The sequence below is a fragment of the Natator depressus genome, chromosome 12 (assembly GCF_965152275.1).
Source record: "Natator depressus isolate rNatDep1 chromosome 12, rNatDep2.hap1, whole genome shotgun sequence".
NCBI classification, from domain to species: domain Eukaryota; kingdom Metazoa; phylum Chordata; order Testudines; family Cheloniidae; genus Natator; species Natator depressus.
In genome coordinates, this window is record NC_134245.1 from 21,713,992 (window position 1) to 21,735,840 (window position 21,849).

Genomic DNA, 21,849 nt, shown 5'->3' on the forward strand with positions numbered 1-21,849 from the left:
ACCGGAAATATGCATTGATCAGAGGAGTTATTTATTTTTGTAAAAAGCAAAATTAGTCAAATGTACTCAACCAGCTTTTTTCCTCTTCTGGAGTTAATCAATTTGTCTGAATTCCATTCAACCATCTCTGTAAGGAAGGCTTTTATATCTGGCTTATAAAGGCATGTTTGAATAACACTTTTTGGGGGTGGTAGGTGAGCCTTTGGAATTCACCAGATTGCATCAAATGGCAGATATAAAAAAGTGCTTAGTGGAAGATACTTCCAGAGCCCACTATCACCTCTGCAAATTATTCACTTTGAAAGAACTAAGGCAAGGTTACCAGACTGATTGAAAAAACCACTCCGTTTACTCAAAAGATATGGCAGGCTGGGATTTTCAAAGGAGCCTAAGGAAGTTAGGTGGCCAAATCCTACTGAAATGTGATGGGATTTGGACTCCTAACTCATTTAGGCACCTTTGAAAATTCCTGCCATCAGCACTGGAACCATCAATTCTTGAGTCTCAGGGCGTTAGCTGGAGAATACAGTGAGGAGTTCCCGCAGGCAAGGGCTGAACGTGTTTCCTCTGAAGTTCTCCTTTCTAAGCGCTGCCACATTGTCAGGCCAGCCCTATAACTCAACTGAATTTTGAAATACAAAGTATACAGGAAAATTGCACATGCAGAGAATTCTCCACAGAACTCATGGAGAATCTGGTAAAATAAACCTTCCACCCCTAATTTTTTATTAATTTTTAAAATAAATGTAGTGATTGAGAAAGATAAGGCATAAAGCCTGATAGCAGAGGCTGATTATAAGTAGATATTGTCAAGGACAAGTTTCAGCCATCTTTACTCATGTTGACTTGAACCATAATTGTCATGTGAACTCACTGAAACAAGTTAGACTTCTTGTAAAGTACAGTACTCTTCAACAAGAGCAAAGGTAGCAGAATCTAGCCCTGAGAGAGGTACAGCATGGGCGCCATCCGTGCAGTTATTTTCATGCTGTCAATGAGCGTTAGCCAGGTTATAAAGGACTCTCCTTTAGATGTGAAAATTTGGTTCTATCAAAATTCATTTCTTGATCTCTCAGTTGAGAATACCAACAAGATTTCCTATCGGTGCCAGATGTGATAGCTTTTTCTTTATGGGGACACCTATCTACTAAGCACTAAGCTTAGATCACTCTATCGTTTTATATACTGTTAACTCTCAACTAAAGATCAGATGGTTAAAACATTTGATTACTACTGAGTTCTGCTTCATTTGAATCTGTGACCTATAGCGGAAAAACAAACAAACATTTGGACATATATCCAGTTTATAATTCTACTTTGACTGCTGTATTGTGAGACCTATTAGAAAGGAAATATCTGCAATAAAGTTTGATGATATACAGCATTCACATCAATAGTTTTATAAAGTATTAGAGGAATAGAGTGGTATTTAATGTAGAATCACTGTGTTTTATTTAATTTATTCTAATATATGTTGCTAAAATGTAGATCATATGCTGTTTTGGATCATAATTTTGGTTCAAAAATTTGTAATAATCATAGGTGGATTATATCTGTGTCTTGTCATAAAGATGAGAAAATTTGTTTCTCTGCTGTTTTTCCCTAAGGAGAAATTGAGGGAGAAGGGGCATGAGCTGTGAGTAACATTGCAACATTTACGGTATGTCTACACTGCAAGTTAGACAGCCACAGCTGGCCCATGACAGCTGACTCGGACTCGTGGGGTTTGGGCAAAGGGGCTCTTTAATTGTGATGTACATGTTCCAGGTCGGGCTGCAGCCTGAGGTCCGGGACCCTCCCATCTTGCAGGATCTTGAGCCTGGGCTCCAGCCTGAGCCTGAATGTCTACACTGAAATTAAACAGTCCCTTAGCCCGAACCCTGCGAGCCCGAATCATCTGGCCTGGGCCAACCACTGGTTTTTAATTGCAGTGTAGACATACCCTTAGGTTTCACGTTAAGGCATGGGGTGGAAATTACCTTAACAGGATGGATATTTACATTCTAACTTGAAAAAGTTTTGGTGAAAGAGTATCCAGATTGAAAGGAGTATATTAAAAATCAGTTAGTGTCTAGAGTAGATAAGTGATGCTTCAGCATAACTAAAAACCAGTCAGTTGAAAAGTTTTATGTAACAGAGGAGGAAACGTTTTATTGTTTCATGATCTAGTTCATTACCTAATGTAGCAGTATAGGCCACATCTTTGCTCTATGTTTTATTTATGGTCCTGTCTATGGCACTCATCACTGTAATATCTGAGTGCCTAAATCTTGCTCAGTGGCATCCTCCTATCATGGTTTAAAGTAAACACACAACACTAGTCTCTTGGTCTCTTGGTTAAAGGCCTCTGGCTGCAAATTTATTAATAAAATTCATTATGATAGTAATATAAAATTATTAACTGTTACCCAGTGATAAGTCCCAGCAGTCCTACTTTAATTAAAGTATGCCAGCCTGCCTATGGGCAACTCCATCCCTAGTCATCCATAGATGCTCTACTGTGAACTACAGCTCTTTGTCCCACTGTGGCTAGGAGCCCTCATAATGTACCTGTGGCCAGTATAAGACTAGTACCAGTAATGTTACTGACATCGGTTTAGTCTCCCTCTCCCAATTTGTACCAGTCCTTCATATTGTCCCAAACACCCAGAGTGCTGGGGTAGGCTGGCTAGTCCTAGGCAAATTTCAAATATGTCAATTGCAAGCCAGTTTGTTAAGCACCACATTCAGCCTGGACTGCCAGGCTGTTGGAGAGGGCTCCCACTAGCACCCCCCCGAAAAGGCATGGAAACATGTATCCCCACACAAGCTGTGGTTGCGTTCTCAGGATTTAAATTAGTCTATTCACTGTGTGATGTTACTTCTTGTAGAGTGTCTTAATTTAGCATAGAGATGAACCAAAATTAGAATCTCAAGCCCCTTTAAATTGCAGGGATAAATTTGGATTTAGATCAATATTTCTGAAGCCATCCTTACAGTTTTGTTTCTCCGTCAGAACCAAAACTGGAAAGGGCTTGTTTTCTACTTCCAGTTCACAGGCAGTTTTGTGGGACAGTCCAAGATGTTGAAAATGTCACAAGAATATGCCTGTCTCCTTATCTAGTATATCCAAATTGTTTATCTAGCACCTCCTCACAGTGGTACTAAGGAGTGATATACTATTGCTGCTATTGAAGATGTGGAAATCTTGCAAAGTCAGATGATCTCATGAAACTTCTGTCATTTGGTGCTGAAATTCTACAAGATGAGCTTGTGAAATTTCAGTGCCATCAGACCTGAGCCCTATCCCTGAACCCTAGACCAAATCCTTGACATGCAATTTAACTAAATTGTGACCATTTTGATAGATGGAGGGGAGACAAATATAGTATTTTCAAGTCTATATCCTTAAAGTCATGGTTATACTAGCAAACTTATTTAACTTCCATCTCTCTCCCTCTCCCCTTTGGATTTCCCCCCCCCCAACTTTCCTCCCTCACACCATTGCTGGTATAAGATGGTCTCCCCTGATGCAGCTGGGCTTTACCAGTCCTTTCACAGTTCCATTCCTCAGAGCAGAAGATTAAAGGCCTTCAAAGTAATGTAGGGGGGAAGAGCTAGTGAGAAGAATTAATTGGACTCACTCTGTCTTCTTTTCTCACTAGCCATATAATAGTGGGGACAGAGATCTGTGGCAAGCAGCCTATGGGCTCAGACACAATTAAATGGAATCATGCTGGGAGTAGGGTGACCAGACAGCAAGGTGAAAAATCAGGACAGGAGGTGAGGGGTAATAGGAGCCCATATAAGAAAAAGACCCAAAAATCGGGATTGTCCCTATAAAATCGGGACATCTGGTCACCCTAGCTGGGGGCCAGTTTGTGCCAAATATCTGTCCTATTTTTTTCATTGCATATAATTTAATATTTGAAGTAAAACCTGACACACCTCTTTCCAGAGTTTATCACCCATTCCTTCCTCACACCATTGGTTTCAAGTTGTTTGAGGGCTGTAGGAGTTGCCTATACCCCGAGATGTGGACGTGAGTCTTGAAGCGGCAGGTGCTTGTCTCTTCACTTGCAAGAAAGGGTTCCTTAAGGCTACAGGTTCTAGTCTCTCACACCAAGAGATGGGTCTTTCCTGATTGCTATGTCCAAGAACTTCAGCAGCAAGCTCTGACCTTTACAGCCATGGCAGATGAGCTTGTGAGAAACTTTCAGGCAAGTTATCAATACTGTCTGCAACATCAGGCAACACTCTTATACTGGCAGCAAAGTAGGAGAGACTAAGCCCAGAGGAGAGCATGTAGAAGGTAACTTTCAAATTCAAATTCTATCTATATACGTAACTTAATTTTTCAAGATGATATTTTTCAAGCTTTAGTTCACGCTGTCAGCTGGACCCTTCTGAAAGTTAAAAAAAACAATAAATGACTGAATTATTTATGAGACCAAGGTTGCTCCTGTGCATGCAGAGTAACATTTTTTTATAAAACTTTTAGCACTGGAGTTTGAAGAAATGGTGTTATGAAAAGGCCCATGTGGCTAAGGGAGTTGGTGTTTGACCCTGTGCTGCTAGTCCTGATTAACCTGTAGCTAGTGTTTGTTGTAGTTATTGAGAAGCTTGGATACCTAAAGCCTCTATTCCTTCCCTTGTCCCCCCAGTTAAATGACAACTACATAGCATTTGACCAAGCTGTGCAGGGGTTAAGTGAATTGGAGCAGTGGTTACAAGTGAAGCAGCATCACCCTAGGAAACTTGAAGAAATCCTGTAGTAAACCTTGGGGCATGGAATCGCTGCAGCCTATTGAAAGTGACAGAAAGTCTTATCTAGTATTGAAGAAAACAATTGTTAACTTATCAACTCCAAGGAATTAGTGTGCTGGGGGGACTGACACTTTTTGTCATTGATGTGTTGCACCAAAGCTGCCTAGGGCAACAGAGATTCAAGGAATGCTGTAGTCCAAAATAAGACTGCCAAGACAGCAAGGAAACTTGAGGAAGAATTATTCAGAAACATCAGAGGTTTGATGAGCCTAGCCATCAAGTCCACAAATATACAAGAATAGTTGGAAATTTGCAGCTGGTGAGAACAGAGACAGGATGAGTTCTATGGAAGTGAAGACACTAATAACAGCCAGAGGGCCAAGGCACACCCTGGCTTTCATATCTACAGATGGAGACCCAAAAGGCTGCAGGGCCACATTCCAACCCAGCACGTGTAAAATAAGGCTCAGGATTTAAATAGCTCTATTTCAGCATACTGACATGCATGGCCAAAGTCCAGCTCTGACACATGCAAAATTAGTTTCAGGATTGTTCCAGCATACTGAAAGCCCATGCCTAAACCAACCAATGCCACCAGCTCAGCTGAACCAGAGGATGGCCTGTTCAAAATAGCATTCTTACTACTCATTGACAGCATACACTATAGAAGTTCAAATGATGTTCATGTATTGTCATATCAAGGTGTTGTAAGATTACTGTAGATAGACCAGCTAATGTGTCACACTTTGTATTTTTATTATCCAAGTATAGCATGCTGCTATATTATTAGTGCATAGTAAGACTACTATACAAAATTAGGCTAAAGGTTCAGCTACCAATGTACCTCCTGAGTTACATAGTTAATATAAAAATGTAATAAGCCCATTTATATGGTATTAAGTTAAAAGGTATCCTAGACCCAGTATATCTACAAGATAATGTTAAAATAATGCAAAATCCCACACCGGAAATCTTTAAAGGAACCTTCTCAAAATTTGAAGGTCCCAAATGTAATCATTTTGTTTTCTTTTTAATATATTTGACAATGTTCATGTAATTAACACACGTGTCTTTAATTTTTATTTTCAAAAAGCCTTTTAAAAAATCAATTGACATCAGCATCTCAGAGTTGTTCGCCAGCAGCTCTTCAATAACTTCCCAGTTTGTCTGAAAAATGGAGGAGAAAAGTTGGAAGGAATCATGTTTGTGTCATATACTAACTATAATGGGTTATTTTAAACAGAAGGAAATGATTTCCAAAGCTAGGCATACTAGCTTGGCAGTGGTCTTTTAATTCAAAAACAGCATTCAGATAACCTTGGAAAGTAAAAAGTAACAAAATGTTACAAAAAGTAACAAAAAAGACAATTTACTATAAGGTGTCTAAATATTGTACTACATGCCATAACATTATCCACTGTTCAGGGACTACACTAACACCTGTGCACAAAGAAGTGAGCTAAGAATGGAATGGCAGTTTGTACTTGTAATCCTATTGCTCTGGTTAGGGGAAATTAAACTCATAGTAGGTTTTTTAGTACATTTTTGGTTACATGTTTTTGTTTATATGATTTTGATTACATTTTTGTTTTCCTAACTGGGTTTACATAGAGGAGTCTGTGACATTTTTAAAGTTTTAGCTTACATGTTATTTTATTAAAATAATATGTAAACATTTTGATTTCTTCAGATATGTGAACTGCTGTGCTGGATGTCACTCTATGATAAAATAGTAGTGAAACTTCTGTAATAATACCTGAATCTCAGAGAATTGGCCACTCTGTATTTTTTTTGAGCAAATTTGGCCATGTTCATGGATTTGACATGGAGACAGGAAAAATCAATAGTTTGAGCTTTGGGGTTTGTTTGAACCCAGAAATCAAAAATCAAAATAAAGTGAACCCTCATTAAGTACTACTATAGTTAATCAGGAAAAGATTTTCAAAGGCACAAAGCTTTTGAAAATCAGCAGGAGTTGGGCACCCATTTTATGCCTATGAAAACCTTCCCATCAGAGAATACAGTCATGGGCACAGAGTAGAACCTAGACAGAAAAAGAGGGGGACCACAAAAGGAATTCATACAACTGCCTGCCACCTGAACCCACCATGTTTCTTATAGGTTACTTACCACTGACTTGGGTTCTCTATTTCATCCAAATATCCGCACCCCGAAGTCTGCATGCTGTGCCACATTGATGCGCATGTGGAGTTCAGTAACTAGACTCAGGTCATAATGAGGTCCATGACCCTTCCTCCTTTACCTTATTTCCAGAATACACAGAGCTACTGTGGAAAGAAATGTGGAAGAAACAAGGTGAGTATGGATCAGGGAAGGCAATATATGCATAGAACTCCACTTACTTGTTGTTTTAGTTGATTTGTTAGTAATCTCATTTTCTCCCTCTTGAAACTGCCTCCACAGATCTTCACTTTTGGAGATTAATCAGCAGTAGCAATCCATCCCAGGAGTAGGAAATCAGGATTATTTAATTAAAGAGGGACTGTAAGGCAGCTATCCCAAATTGGGTATCTGATCTAGTCTTGGCTTCAAGAGAGCAATGCTGGGTAAAGTGTTTATCAAACTCCATGTTGCAAATCTCAGAGATGGGAATATGATGCAGACAGGCTGTAGAAGCTGCTGTCACCCTAGTGGTATGTTTTTAAGGCCATCTGGTACCTGAACACCTGCCTGAAAATAACACATCTAAAAACAAAGATGATCCATTTGGATTGCTTCTGCACTGAGTTAGATTCCCCATTAGAATTTTCTCCAAATGTAATAAACAATCTGGACGGAGTGCAGAAAGACCTTGTCCTATCCAGGCAATAATTGAGCTCCCCTTTCACATTCAGCTGGTAGATCAAAGCTGACACAGGTGAGTCAAAAATTTGGGTACGAAAAGATAGACTGACTCACATGAAAATCAGAGACTGCTTTTGACAAGAACTTTGGGTGAGGATGACACGTATCCTATCCTTGATTAATAATACATGCAAGGGGAATGGACTAGGAAGCCTTGGAGTTCACGTACATGTTTTACAGAGGTAACAACCAAGGAGGTAATTTTCAAGGTTTGTAAGGGTAAAGGACAATGGTGAAAATATCAAATGAAAAGTCCCAGAGAAGATTGAAAAAGCCAGATTTAAATCTCACAGAGTGGTTAGACTTTGCACCAAAGAGTAAGAAATTGGTTCAGTGGTGGATGATTAAAAATGGATGCTTTATGCACAGGGAGGTAATAAGGAGAAATAGACACTCAGAAATGTACTTTCAAAGAAAGACAGAAAAAAGCCAGAGCTGATCACTGAAAGTAGATACACTCACAGGCAAGATAACAAACAAAAACGAGGCCCAGAGCCTGACTAGAAACCTAAATGATAAAGCATCCACTTTTTAATGCATCCACTTTTCCTGTGGAAGACTTATAGGAGTCTAATGGGATTTCATGATCATCTGGCAAATCCAAGGATTTAGCATTTGGGGGGCCTATGATCCATGCAGACAAATTAAGCAAAGTGGGATCTGGATTAAAAAACAAAACAAAAAATGCCACTGAGAGAAAAGATCAGACAGAAACAGCATATTTCCTCAGCCAAAGCCTGGAGACTGGAATACCAGAACTGAACTGCTCATGCAAGAGTTGGGTGGGTCAAGTGTGCTGACTTCTGTCTCACCTTTTGAAGGGATTCCAGAAAGTAGAATAAAAGGAGGGAATGCATACAAGATGTCTTCTCCCATACTAGAGGAGAAGTAATCTGATAGAGCCCTTTGGTCTGTGTCTGGACAAGTACAGAAGTAATAGCACTGGGCAAAAGTATGCTTGGGGACACTCAGAAACTGATCTGGTTCCTTTGAATGAAATAGCCTGCCAAATAATTTTTCCCTGATAGATCTGATATATAGATTTCAGAGGAATATGATGAATCGCTTCCAGACAGCTGTAGAAGGAACAGATTCTTCCTTGGTATTGTATTCAGGTGGTACAGTGCAGCAGATCTGTCAGTTAGCACTGGTACTACCCAGCCCTTGGTGAACAGAAGGAAGGTCACTAGGCTTAGATGTACATCACTCAGGCTTCTACTTGCTCCTCCCTGCTACTCTGTCCTCCTTTACCTACCTCATAGTATTTGGGTAACCACCTCAATTCCCTTGTGCTTTGTAAGTGTCAGCCTGACCCTCCATTGTTAACATAGCACCATTGCTGCTGCCCCAGGCATACCCTTAATGTGGTTCTAAAGGAGCAGCAATGAATATAAACCGCAATATGTTGTTTATAAAAAATATCTTATACGTATATAGCATCAAGCTACTGTGCTTCCAATAGCTAAAAGACTTTAACAAAAAAAATTAAAAAGTCACATTTTGTCATCACACAGTTGGCTGGAACCCAGTGCTTTGGAAGTTGAGCTACATATGGGTCAGGGAAGGAAGAAAGGGAAACAGTAGGAGTGTGAAGGAGGTAGTCTGAGAGGGGAGGGATAGGAGAGAACAGGAAAGGAGAAGAGAGCAGGGCGAGCTGAAATCAGTGCCCATAATACGTGACATGGATCTTCCAGAGACCCTTTTCTCCCCAAGAGTGGCAGTGTTAGCAGCTCAGGCCTTTAAGCAAAATATGAAAACCCAATATTTTACACTCTTAGAGACGTACTCTGCCCTTCCCCAACCTCTATTGACTTCAGTGGTGGACTGTATGTAGAGATCTAAGGGCACAACTTGCCCCTTATACTTACATACATTAACTTAGTTAAAATATAATTAAATTAATATTATTTTATATACTGGATCTCTAACGTGTTGTAGAAAGGTGTGTCTTGGCTACTGAAGAGGCATGGTAGTCTTATTTGAGAAATCATGTACATGTATTCAGAAACCTCATCAGGAAACCTTTTCTGCTTCATTCAGATTGTAGTTTTTATGTAAGCCAATATATCATTATTTGCAATAAATCATTAAGGGCCAGATCCAAATCCTACTGAAGTCAATGGACAATTTCCCCTTGACTTCAAAGAGAGCTGGATGTAAGATAAGGATTTTTATAATCGTCTAGGCCCTGATTTTCCAAAGGGATCTCCTGCACACACTCCTTTACTCCAACGGGACTTTGTGTAGCAGATCCCAACGTCTGCAAGATAGAGGGCTGTAGGGTTGACTTGGCAGGGACTACTGCTGCATATAAAGTTAAGCATGTATATGAATGTTTGCAGGATTGGTGCTTAGACTGTAAGCTTCTTGGGGCAGTGAGCAGAGTATCGATGAGGAACAAAAATTAAATACTAAAAATGAACTATGCAGTTTATCAATTAGATTAATGATAGCTATACATTTCATACAATATTTAGTTTTAATAAGTCTAAAATCATATATAACAATACTACGCTGTAATTGCTGATCATGTATCTCTTTGTTCCAGACACTTTTCTAAAAGAGTATGTATTATGTATGATGTGACCTTCAAATGTCATGAATGCATTGTGCAATAAACTGTCAATATTTGTGGTTATAAGGTACTAGATGACTTTTACAATAATTGGAACAGCTATATTAAAAGCTTGGATCACTCAGCTGGTTAAAGAGAAAGACACAGGCCAATGTTCATCTGGGACTTTCCTTCTGCCAGCTATTAAATGAAAGATATTGCAAGGTGCTTAAGATGTCTTCTTTGTTTGAAAAAGAATATGGCAAAAAAAAAGTCTCTGGGGAAAATGTAATATCTAAATAATCATTTTTCCTTTCAATATGCATAACTTTCAGGCTAAACTGAGCTCCATAAGTTAATGGCAAGTGACTAAGCTTATTTTTTTAAACATTACAACTTGTTTTCTGTCTTTTTTTCAGAATTCTTCAAACAAATCAGACAGCCAAAAAGATGTATTTAAAAATTATTTTTGAGCAAATTATTTTTAAAAAGTTTTAAAAGCTACAGACTTTTCTAAAAAATAAAATACCTACAAAAAATCTGTTGGGAATTTGTGACTTAAAGCAGCAAAAAACCTCTATAGTTTGAAGTTGCTTATTTAAAAGTGTGGTTATGTGTAAATTACAAATAGGGTAAGAAATATAGTAACAATTGGGATGTAAGTTGCTTATCAAATATTTGCATTGCTGTAGAGTATTTATTTATACTGATGCTTAATGTAGGGCCTACAAAACCCTCCTCAGAAAGCATACTGTAGTGAAAAACACCATATTATATTAATGAATTGCATAAATGAAATCCTATGGTGTGATGTATTTTTGAACTACGGGCTATGAAAACAAAATTTTCAGCTACTCAGAATACCAGTAAACATGTCTGCTGCCTTCAGAGTCAGTAGTTGTTACTTTACCAGTTACTGACAAATTGCTTAGAACATTTTCGACTCCCTTTCCCTCATGCATGAGATACCACCTAGATAGCTCATTCCAGCCTGAGGTATTGGCTATGATAGGCTTATGATCACTTGAGGTGTCTTGTGACTTTTCCCTCTCATGAATAGGCCTCAACATTTTAGCTCACCAGTTTGAATTTTCAAAACTAGTGTACCTACTAGTGCACTCATTGATAATGCATATACAGTAGCTGTAAGTGCCTTACATTTGCCCATTCAAAGGACTAACAGGGAAGTCTGATGTCACAAGTAGTATACTTTTTATTTACTGGTTGAACCTTTGGTATAGTCTTCATTCCTAATAATACAAACAGAATTTGGCTGTTGCTTTCTCCCGGGCCTCCTTTCCAGTTCTTCTCTAAAATAGCTCTCTGTTTAAACAAATTCTTTGCCAATTCATATTAACGCATAACAGTTTAAGATTACCATATATGGTCATTATAAAACCTAAATCATTGATGTAACAATAGAGGCATCAAGTTGTCACTGACCTAAAGTTACCAGAGACCAAAATACAGTTACTTTTTCAGTAATATTAGAATCCTTCATTTTAAGGCATGAAGTTCACTAACAAAAAGTTCAAGCATTTGTGATGATTATAGAAGTTTAGTTTCAAAATATAAGTACTGGTCCAGATTGTACTCTCCGTCACACTTGTGCAGCTTTATTGAGGTCAGTTGGGTTGCACAGATATAACTGAGAGCAGAACTGGGTCCACTGCATGTAAAATGAAAAAAAAAAAGTTTGTTATATTCCTCCAAGGTTTATGTATTTTGTAATTTTGAAAATGATTTGAGCTAACTCCAAAGTATAGACAGAATAAGAAAAAAAATGATGCTTTCCCAGAAATTGAATATTCTGTGGTATTTCTCAAGGTGCAAGATGGTTAAAGTGCAGGCAGACCTGCAAGCAAAAACAGCGGTGGCAGGTTTTTAGCATCTACTAAATTGCTTCTTCACCTCAGATTCACAATATAGTATCTCCTGGTCAGAGAGCTAAACACATACTGCGTGGATCAGACTGGGTAGTTTTATAGATATTTTAAAAATAACAGTGATCCTAACACTTCATTTTGTGCCATATTTCATTAACTTCTACAGGCAGTTCTAAAGAACTGCAAGTATTTTAAATTTCAGAAATATATGAAAACATGGGATTATGTGCAGCTTTTAAAGATTTTGACCATATTTTCAAAGGGACCTCCAAGTCTGAAAAATGTGTGAGTGCAAATGCATACTTGAGTGTGATTGATTACCTTTCCCATGTGATTACCTATTTGTGGCTAATTTGGCAATCCTTGTGTCACCAAGACTCCAACTGCCTTCAGTGGGAGTTTAGCCTGCAAAAGGACTGCAATTTAGCTCCTTTGTACATGAAGTGCCTCTTTGTGTATGTGCAAGTACAGGGTTTCACATAGCAAACAAATACATTTTTAAATTTTACGGGGTGCATTTGTAGAGACTCCTTTGACAATTTGGGTTCTAGGGTGGGTGAAGTAAATCCTACCTACCTAACTCATGTATGTTTTTATTTTTAGAAAATTAGTGCATTCTTTCTAGTCATATTTATTGAAACACTACATAAAGTAGGCCACACAGCACTGATTTTGAGATCTTGAGGAAAATGTACACAATTTTCAAAGAAATCTTGTTTGAGTGATTGTCCATACGGATTCCACTTCTGGTGCACATGACCCCATGCATGTGAAAGAGGTTTCTTTTTGGCCATCAGTGTACACTAGTACCTCCGCCCTGGATGTCCTCACATCCCCCACACCTATGGACATAACAGGCAAAGCGGGTCCAACCATCTTAACTTCCTTCTTCATGCCTGTGGCAGGGACAGAACTCCTACAGCATCTCCCTGCTCCTCTGCACACTGTGTAATCTCTTGTTTGGCTAGTTAGTTAATATAGTTACTGTAGTTAGGATAGTTACAAGCTTTGTGTTTATGCGCGTTGGCAAAAAACCCCCCCACATTAGAATAATAGGTTAGGGGATACCCTGGTACGTGGACTAGAGCCACTATGGCTGAAACAAAAGCCTCTGGATTTAAAACTTGACCGTCTTGCAAGATTGCTATCCCACCCAATGATGGACACCCTTTGCTGCTAGTGTAGACATAGCCTAGTGACTTGTCCAAGGTCAGGCAGGAAATCTGATTGAACAAAGAACTGAACCTGGGTCTCCTCTGTCCCAGTCTAGTGTTATAATTATTGGGCCATCGTTTGTCTCTCATGTCTCTGTCTCAGTGCATGCCCCTAGCTGAAACACAGCTCATAGCTCAGATTGGCTGGTCACTGAGTAATCACAGGACCACCTGAGACTGTGATCCACACTTCCTTCAGTACCAACTCCTCAGTACTGATGCTTCCGGTACCAATAAGCTCTGTTCTTGCAACTCTGACATTGACCTCCATGGTGCAGATGTTTCCTGCACCAACTTTCCCAGTACCAAAGACATTTATCACACAGTCATAGTCAGCCCTGCTCTCCTCATCTGCTGTTCTAAATTACTCTGCTAGAAGTGCTACTGCCTCAATACCACTTACTAATACCACCTTGGTACTGATGAGCTCTCCTGTTTAGGTTGTGGGTGTGGTTTGAGAGTGCCCTAGGACACTAGACAGGGAGCCCCCTGTCACCTCTGGAAGAATTATATGGTTTTCTTCCTCCTCTTCCAAGAATAGAAGGGAGATGTCCCCCACCATACACTTCCCTTTCCCTCTTATGAGCCATATTGGTCTGATACAGAATCACTTTTACAAACACAGATCTCAGGGATTTCATGGGGAACATTTACTTTGGTTTCCATCCCGTTGGCCTCCAGCCCCTACAATGTTCAGTCTTGGTCATTTTGGGGTTCTTGTGGTATGCAACCAGTTAGGAAATCTTCCTGCTCTCTCCCCGACAAATCATCGTAAGTCTACTCAAGAGGTTCGGGGGTACAGTGTCATAGTCTGCACCAGCAGGAGCATGACAGCAAGACATATGATGGGAGGTCAGTTGATTCCAACAGCATTATCTTCCTCCTTACCCAATGAGGAAGTCTTCCTTTCTACTCCTAGTCAGCTGGATAGTTCTAGGATCTTCCCAGACCTCTTACAGGGCATGGCTGACACCTTATAAATCCCAGTGAAGGTAATGCAAGAAAAAGCTCACAAACTACTAGAGGTTCTGCACTCCTCCATGCCTGTCAGTGAGGGGTTGTTGCAACACCAGCATCATTGGTACCCCTGTCCAATAAGGCTGAGAGGCATTGCCAAGTTCCTTTTAAGGGATTTGAATATTTCTACATCCACTCAGTCCTGGGCTTCAATGTGGCAGTGGTGCAAAAAAGTCCAAAGATTGATAGAAAGACTTGGTAGAAAGACCTACCACCACTAGCCTCCAGATGTGCATTTCGAATGATCAGATGCTTCTGTCAAAAACATCTGAACTGGGTCATGTTGTCACAGTTCATAGAGAAGATTCCATGGGAACATAGGGAGGAGCTAAAATCTCAAGTGTCTGAAGGACAAATAGAAGACTGAATATCACTGCAGGCTACTCTAGACACATCTGAGATGGCAGGATGTTCAATGGCTGCTTCCATTGTGATGCACAGGACTTCATGGCTTCATTCTTGTGGAATTCTCAAGTTATTCCAAATGACCATTGAGAGCATCCCATTGGAAGGTTATGAACTATTTAATTCATGAACAGATGAAGCCCTGTATTCATTTAAAGGTTTTGAGAGCTGCTCTTCACTCCTTGAGTGCATACACTCCAGCCATAAGGAGTAAGCAGGCCAAAACTTAAAGCCTCAGCCAGACAGAGGCCCTCTACCTCTTATTACTATAACACACACAGACAGGTGGAACCATTGAGAAAGAAACAGCACTTCAAACACAGGTAGCCCTCTGCCTCATCCTCTTCTGCTTCACACTTTCCATCTACCTTTAATGGGTTTAATGCCATTTTTGAGAGCCAATCAGAACCATCTGAGGATCTGTACCCCATTTCCCCTGCTTTTGTCAACCACCATTTTTATTTTTAGGAGGCCTGGACCCAGATCTCCTTGGATCAGTGGGTCCTGGAAAGTATAAAAAGGGACGTTCCATCCAATTCCAGTCCCTTCCTCCTCCCCCCACCCTCTTTCCCTGTCCTATTTTAGGGTCCCCTCTCACAAGATACTGGTAAAATAGGAGGTAGATTCCCTTCTGCAACTCAGAGCAATGGAAGAGATGCCAATGTAATTCAGAGGCATGGGGATCTAGTCCCATTACTTTTTTAATCCCAAAGGAAAAGGAGGACTGGCATCTGATTCTAGACTTGAGATGCCTGAACAGATTCATCCTTCATTTCAAGTTATTCAAGCCCTGGCCTCAGTTATGCCCTTATTAGATCCTCAAGATTGATTCACTGGTCTCTGCCTTCAGGATGCTATTCCCATCTGTCCATACATCCAGCACACAGAAAATACCTTAGATTCATAGTACGAGACTCTTACTACCAATGTAGGGTCCTGCCCTTGGGTCTCTCCATGGCACCTAAAATATTCACTCATTGCCTACTTGTCATCACAACCCATTTAAGAAGATATGGCATTCAGGTATACCCATACCTGGATGACTGCTGATCTGGGGGAAATCTCCCCAGCCGGTGACCAGGTTGATTCTAATGATATTAAGCTCTTTACCACAGTGGCGCTCAAACTAGAGAAAAAGCCTCACTTTCGGTAACCCAAAGTATAGAATTCATACATGCTTTTACCCAGCTCTATTCCATAGTTGAGGCTTCAAGATCAGATGCCTGCTTGGTAGAGCTGTCCTGCAACCCTTGTTTAAATAGGACTCCTAGCACCCTACTGTCCAACTATGAGGCGATTATTAGTGGAAGTGGAGTCCATCTGGACAATCACTCAAAGAAGAAAGAATGCTTATTTACTCTGCAGTAACTGGTTTTTCGAGACATGTTGTCCACATGGATTTCATAACCTGCCCTCCTTCCCCACTTCTATGGAGTCCTATAGCTACAGGATTCTGAACTGGCAAAGGAACTGAGGGAAGGTTGGGTCCTCTCTGCCCTTTATGTCCTTGAGTGGAAGATATCCATGGCACAGGCATGGCCCCAATAGACAGTCCTAGTCAAAAAAATCGGATCTTATGTGCATGGGGCACATGCACACCAGAAGTGGAATTCATGTGGACGCCACATCATGAAGAACCGCCGTTATTGTAAGTACCATTCTTTTTCCTCTTTTTTTTTTTTTTTTTGGCCTTGGAATTGATCAGCTAAGAGACACTTTTCTTTTTCTCCATATCCTGATTAAATCACAAGTGGAATAGATTTGGTAAAACTAATCCTAGTTCCTATATGTCCATAGTGAAATTTTCCCAGAGATTACTGGCACAGCTCAGTACAGCTGGCAAGTTTCCCACCAGTGAAATAATTTGGGAATGGGTGGGGGAATATTGCAAGTCAGTGTTGCCGAGCCCTGTGGAGAAGCTTTACCTGTGCCTATATCAATTATTATTAGCTTAGTTTTACTGCTGCTAGCCCCCCCCCCCACATATTTATGACTATAGTTCGCTTATCTTACAGATTTCTTATTCTTATTTGCAGTTCATACATGTAAGCTAATTTTTTCTTAACCCTCTATTGGTTGTTTTAAGCCAATGAATGTAATTTATCAGCTATCAAATCAAATGGAACTTAAGAACATGCTTTTAATTAGCATCTGTATAAGTGCTTTGATGAATGGGAATGGTTTGCTGACTCAGGTCCTCGTGAGAGGAGAGATGTGAGGGTAGGGTCTGAGAGGGACAGACAGCAACCACGAACATACATTTTCATTGACTGAAGGAAAAAGATGTAATTCAGGTAGCAGTGGCCTCCAGCACTTTGGTGGGATCTGTAAGCAGAGAATTCAAAAGAGAAACCCTCAACACAGCTTTAAAGTCTTAGGAATGTGTTCACTGTGGGAAGAAAATGTTCTTATAGGTAAGGCCCTGTTGGAGTAAAGCCTTTAGCACTATCTACTGTATGTCTACTTAAATTAAAGGAAACTCTTTAGACCACCCACATCTTTCTCTGCTTCATTGTTGTTTTCAGTTTGCTTTTTCAGAGGGATTAGTGCTAGAGTAAACTCCATAGCCTCACAGCCTCAAAAAATTCAGTTCTGTGTAAAGTGAAAATTAGACTCTTAAATCTGCAAAGTGAGCTGTTTATCTTACAAATTTATTCTTTTTTATTGGGCCACACATATTCTAGATAGAAAGATAAAAGGGAAATGGATAACAGACCATCATTTACAGTGACATATAGCAAAACATAACTAGTACTCTTATTCTGTAAATTTATCCTGAGTGGCTTGTTAACTTTATCTATATATTTATCTATAGTGTTTATTGATCAATTGAGAGTTTTTCTTTTCATTGTCTTCATACATATAATATTTTGCACTTCACAATCTCAGAAATGCTTTTCTCTAAAGCAGTTTTGGACCTTATCATATAAAACTCTTTTGCTGAACACACTGTACAAACAAACAGTGGAAAATCAGAATTCCTTGGGCAATTCAGAAATATAGGTTTGCACCTATCTATGTGTGCCTTGATCTTAAAAGACAGCATATACTCTGAATTATGTTACATTTAAATACTTGTGAATAATTCAAAATGACAGTTACTGGCCTTCTACTTAAATATGGTGTTTTAACTCTGCAGTATTTCAAGTAGAACTAAGAACTTTCAGAGACTATAGTCAGGCATGTATTTGCTTTAGAAAGCTATCCTTTTTCACCTTTTAAAAAGTGACCATAACAAGGCCGAGTGCAAGTATATGGCAAAGCATATTCCTGGTGTCTTTTTTTTTTTTTTTACAGATATTTTAGCCATAGAAATATTTGTATTTCCATAAAGAAACTATTCTTCTATTTAATATGGCACAGAGGAAAACTAGCTGGGAGTTTAGAACTTTAGATTTCTGTTATCTAATTATTAGTTTTTTATATTGTTTGTAGCTTTGTTAGGTAAGGGCATTTTGTTGTTGCTATTAAAAATATGACTCTTAAGGCTTTTCTGGATTCACAAGTTCACCCATAGCTCTAGCTGTTCTGTCAGTCTCACTCTCGTGTTTTCATCCTCCCCAACCTTCATCAAAATAGTGACAGTGCCCATTATATGGTATTTGCTTAAAATTTCTACTGTTGCCTTGTTCAGTAATGCAGTATTGGGGTCTGTGCTACTGAATGAATGTTTTTCTTAAGCCAAGTGTTAAATACTTTTTGTTATGTCCTATCATTTCTGTGTAAAAGACAACTCCGTGTAAATTGCATTCCATCTTCTAATAGCTTTGGTTACATAACAAAAAGCTGAGGATGGAACAATTTTAATCAATACTTTATGGTGAAAATTCTCAAGGCTGTGCACAAAGATTTAACTGTATGTTTCCTGTTAATATCAATGGGAGTTACACAACTTAACCTGTGCATCAGTACAAAAGCAGAGAAAGTAGGATGGCAAATGTAGAAATTTTGAAATGGAATTACAAGATTGTTACACCACAGGGGCAGAATACACAGGGGTACATTTCACAACTCTGAATATGTACCCCTGTGTATTCTGCCACTGTGGTGTAACAATATTGTAATTCCATTTCAAAATTTCTACATTTGCCATCCTACTTTCTCTGCTTTTGTACTGATGCATGTATGTCATATATTACTTGGGAAATCTTCATAAATACAAAGTAAAATTTGAGATATAAGTTTGGTTTTAATAATCACCTTTTAAAAATACCTTGCCTTTTTTGTAACGTTCACGTCAGTCTTATGCCTAAACTGTAACTCACTTTGTTCATATCCTGCTTGAAGCATATTCCCAATAGCCATATTGTTCAAAATTCATGAGAAAATAATATCTTTTTTTAATTAGAAGATTTAAATGGTGTCATATTAGACACAGAAGCTATTGCAGTAAGATGTACAGTGTGTGTGCAGCCATATATGAAAATGTAGAGGAAAGCGGAAGAGAAAGTTCCCCTTACCTGGCCTGCTTTTTCATTGGCTTTCCCTGACATTAAGCCAGTCAGTAGGCCTTGTGCAGCCTAACTCCAATGATGGAACACTGTGTTAGAAAGGTGGCATTATCTGTTCCAATTTGTATGCAGAAAGGGAGGCAGTGTCACTTCTGCAGTCTTCCCCAGTATCATCACAACTGTACTGTTGTTCTTTTTAATTTTTAATATACTTAATTCAAACTTTTTCACAATAAAATGCTCAGCTTTTCAATAATAATTATAAATTAACCATATTGAACAAAACAACTTTTTGAAACTTTTTTGGGAAAAAAATAATAGGAACTAAGCAAAAGAAGAAATCAAACCAGCTGCTGACACAGCTGTTTCCTTTCTTGTATAATTCAGTTCAATATAAAGGTACCATATGCTGTTTAAAGTGATGTTAGGAAAGATGAAATAATTTAAGAGAATAACAAGAAAATACATGAATTGTCAGCATTCTGTCAGATTTAAAGAATGAAATAGACAGGTGTAGTATTGACATGTTTAACTTTGTGTTGTGTTAGCAGTTTTAGCGAGAACAACTTCTGACATGTGCTGAAGTGATGTGAGAACATTTCTGTGTTTCAGACATTGGAGAAGAAGCTGGGAGATCTGTAGGAATCCAGCAGCCAGCTTTACTGAGAGACAGGAGCCTTGGTTCTGCCATGAAAGACTGTCCATATTGTGGAAAAACTTTCAGAACGTCACACCACTTAAAAGTTCATTTGAGAATACATACAGGTGAGAGGTGCAGGGAAATTTGGGTGTTCTATACCATAAGGTAACAGATTGGGGTTGTCAAGATGTTGCAATAAATGTATGGATGGAGTTGTAATTTCCAGTATAGACTGGTACTCGGAGTCTGTTGACAAAGAAATATGGCAACATTCCTAAATAAAAAATACAAGGAATGGTTAGATGGGGGGGGAAAGGCCACTTTAACAGAATCATCCTATTCCAATTACGGATTCTCTATGGTTTTGCGCTGTTATTATTTTTGTTCAATTTATTCTTAATATCATAAAATCATAGATATACACAAATATACTCATTTTAACCTCTTCCTCTGTACGTGAACACTTTAGCTTCTTCAGTTTTATTAAATATGGGTATAGCTTGTCATTTTAATATTAGAATCTTGCCAAAGTCCCTTTCCATGTGTCAGAGGCTGGGTTTCAGAGCCCAAGGTCCAGCCTGAGTGGGAACATCTACACTGCCATTTTTAGCTCTGTAACACAAGCCAAGTCTGTAGACCTGGGCTCTGAGACTTGCCGCCATGGTTTTTTTTGAGAGAGAGCCCCACAGCCCAAGTCTGTAGACCAGGCTCTGAGGTTTTATTGCCGTGTGGAAGTACCCTATGATGCTTTTTTGTCCCGTATGCCTGTATGGGATAGTATATTCTGAGTTCTTCAGGCCTACAGTAACTCTGGGAGACTCTGCAAGGTGGGAAAAGGAGGATTGAGGCCTCCCAAAAGTTAAGTATATTTGTCACATGACATGGGTGGCAGGGACTCGTTTCTCTCTCCTCCTCTGGAAGCCATGCATGGGGGGTTATTGCAGGGCTTTTGTGGATAGTAACTACTTAGGTCTGTGTAGGCTGCATGTGGATAGGTCCAAAGTTGAGACTGGCATGAGCGGTCAGGAGCTCATTTATTATCTACCCACATACAGTCACTTCCGCTACTCATTGGCAGGTGTGGTTCTTTCTTTCCTATTCAGCAGGATAGCCTGTTGGGTAATTTGAGTGGCTAAAATGTGTGGTCATCCAGGATTTTCGCTGCCAGTAACACCCCAGTTATTTTAGAATGCATGGAGCCAATGGTGCATACACTTCTAAGTTCATAGACACAATGAACAGGATTAGGAAATACTTTCCAGCTGTCTCTCTTGAGTTTATTATCTTTGTCATTTTTTCATTCTACAGGGTATGTTTTTTTCATATGCAAATGCTATTTGTGTACCCAAATCAATCATTTAGGTGTCTAACCTGTTTGCATGCAAACATGTCATTCTGGAGCGCACAAACTTGACACTGCATTATTGGGTATGCAAGTGGACAGGCTGCTTTTGAAAATATGACTGGAAGGGCTGAAAATCAGCAAAAACAGGAAATTGAAAGGAACAGATGGAGCTTATGTCTTATCTCTTCTCCTTGTGTCTTTGAATTGTGGTACAATGGTTGACTATATAGAGGCTGCTTTTAAGGTCACTTTGAAAATTTGGCTTTAACATTGTTTAATTCATATAGAAAGTAAACACTTTAGGATTGTCTCTTTACTACTTGTTTAGAGTTTGTACCATTCCTAACACAATGGAACACTGATCCCTTCATTCAGTGCTATAATAAAAGTAAATAAATAGTAATTACATTATTTTAAAGGAGTCTTGTAAGCATAAGTTTTAAACTATTTTAACCCTTTGTAATGGAAGATTTATAGAGAAAATATTTTAAAATAACGTGACTGCAGTCCTCTTTCCTTCCTCTACCAACAACTTATTAAAATTAAGTTTTCATTCTGTTTTGTTGTTTTAAAGATGACACTGATTATGCATTCAGTATTTGTGGCTCAGAATTCATGGACAATAAGTGAATTACAATGGAAATATTCCATAAAAATTGTGCTTTAAAATTTACTTACAAAATCAAAACAAAAAGATAAACCTTCATGTAAATAAAGAAAAGAAAA

At 39.0% G+C, this 21,849-nt stretch overlaps 1 protein-coding gene across 11 annotated transcripts in view; it reads left to right on the top strand.

Moving 5' to 3' along the window:
• Positions 1-21,849, top strand: part of ZNF536 (zinc finger protein 536) — a 400,318-nt gene that overhangs the window by 221,538 nt on the left and 156,931 nt on the right. For 10 of the 11 annotated variants that reach the window (XM_074968700.1, XM_074968701.1, XM_074968706.1 and 7 more), the window contains one exon: positions 19,751-19,903. The exons of the other annotated variant lie outside the window; for it this stretch is intronic. In XM_074968700.1, coding sequence (XP_074824801.1) covers positions 19,751-19,903 — 153 coding nt within the window. The remainder of the gene's footprint in view (positions 1-19,750; positions 19,904-21,849) is intronic. 11 annotated transcript variants of the gene reach the window in all.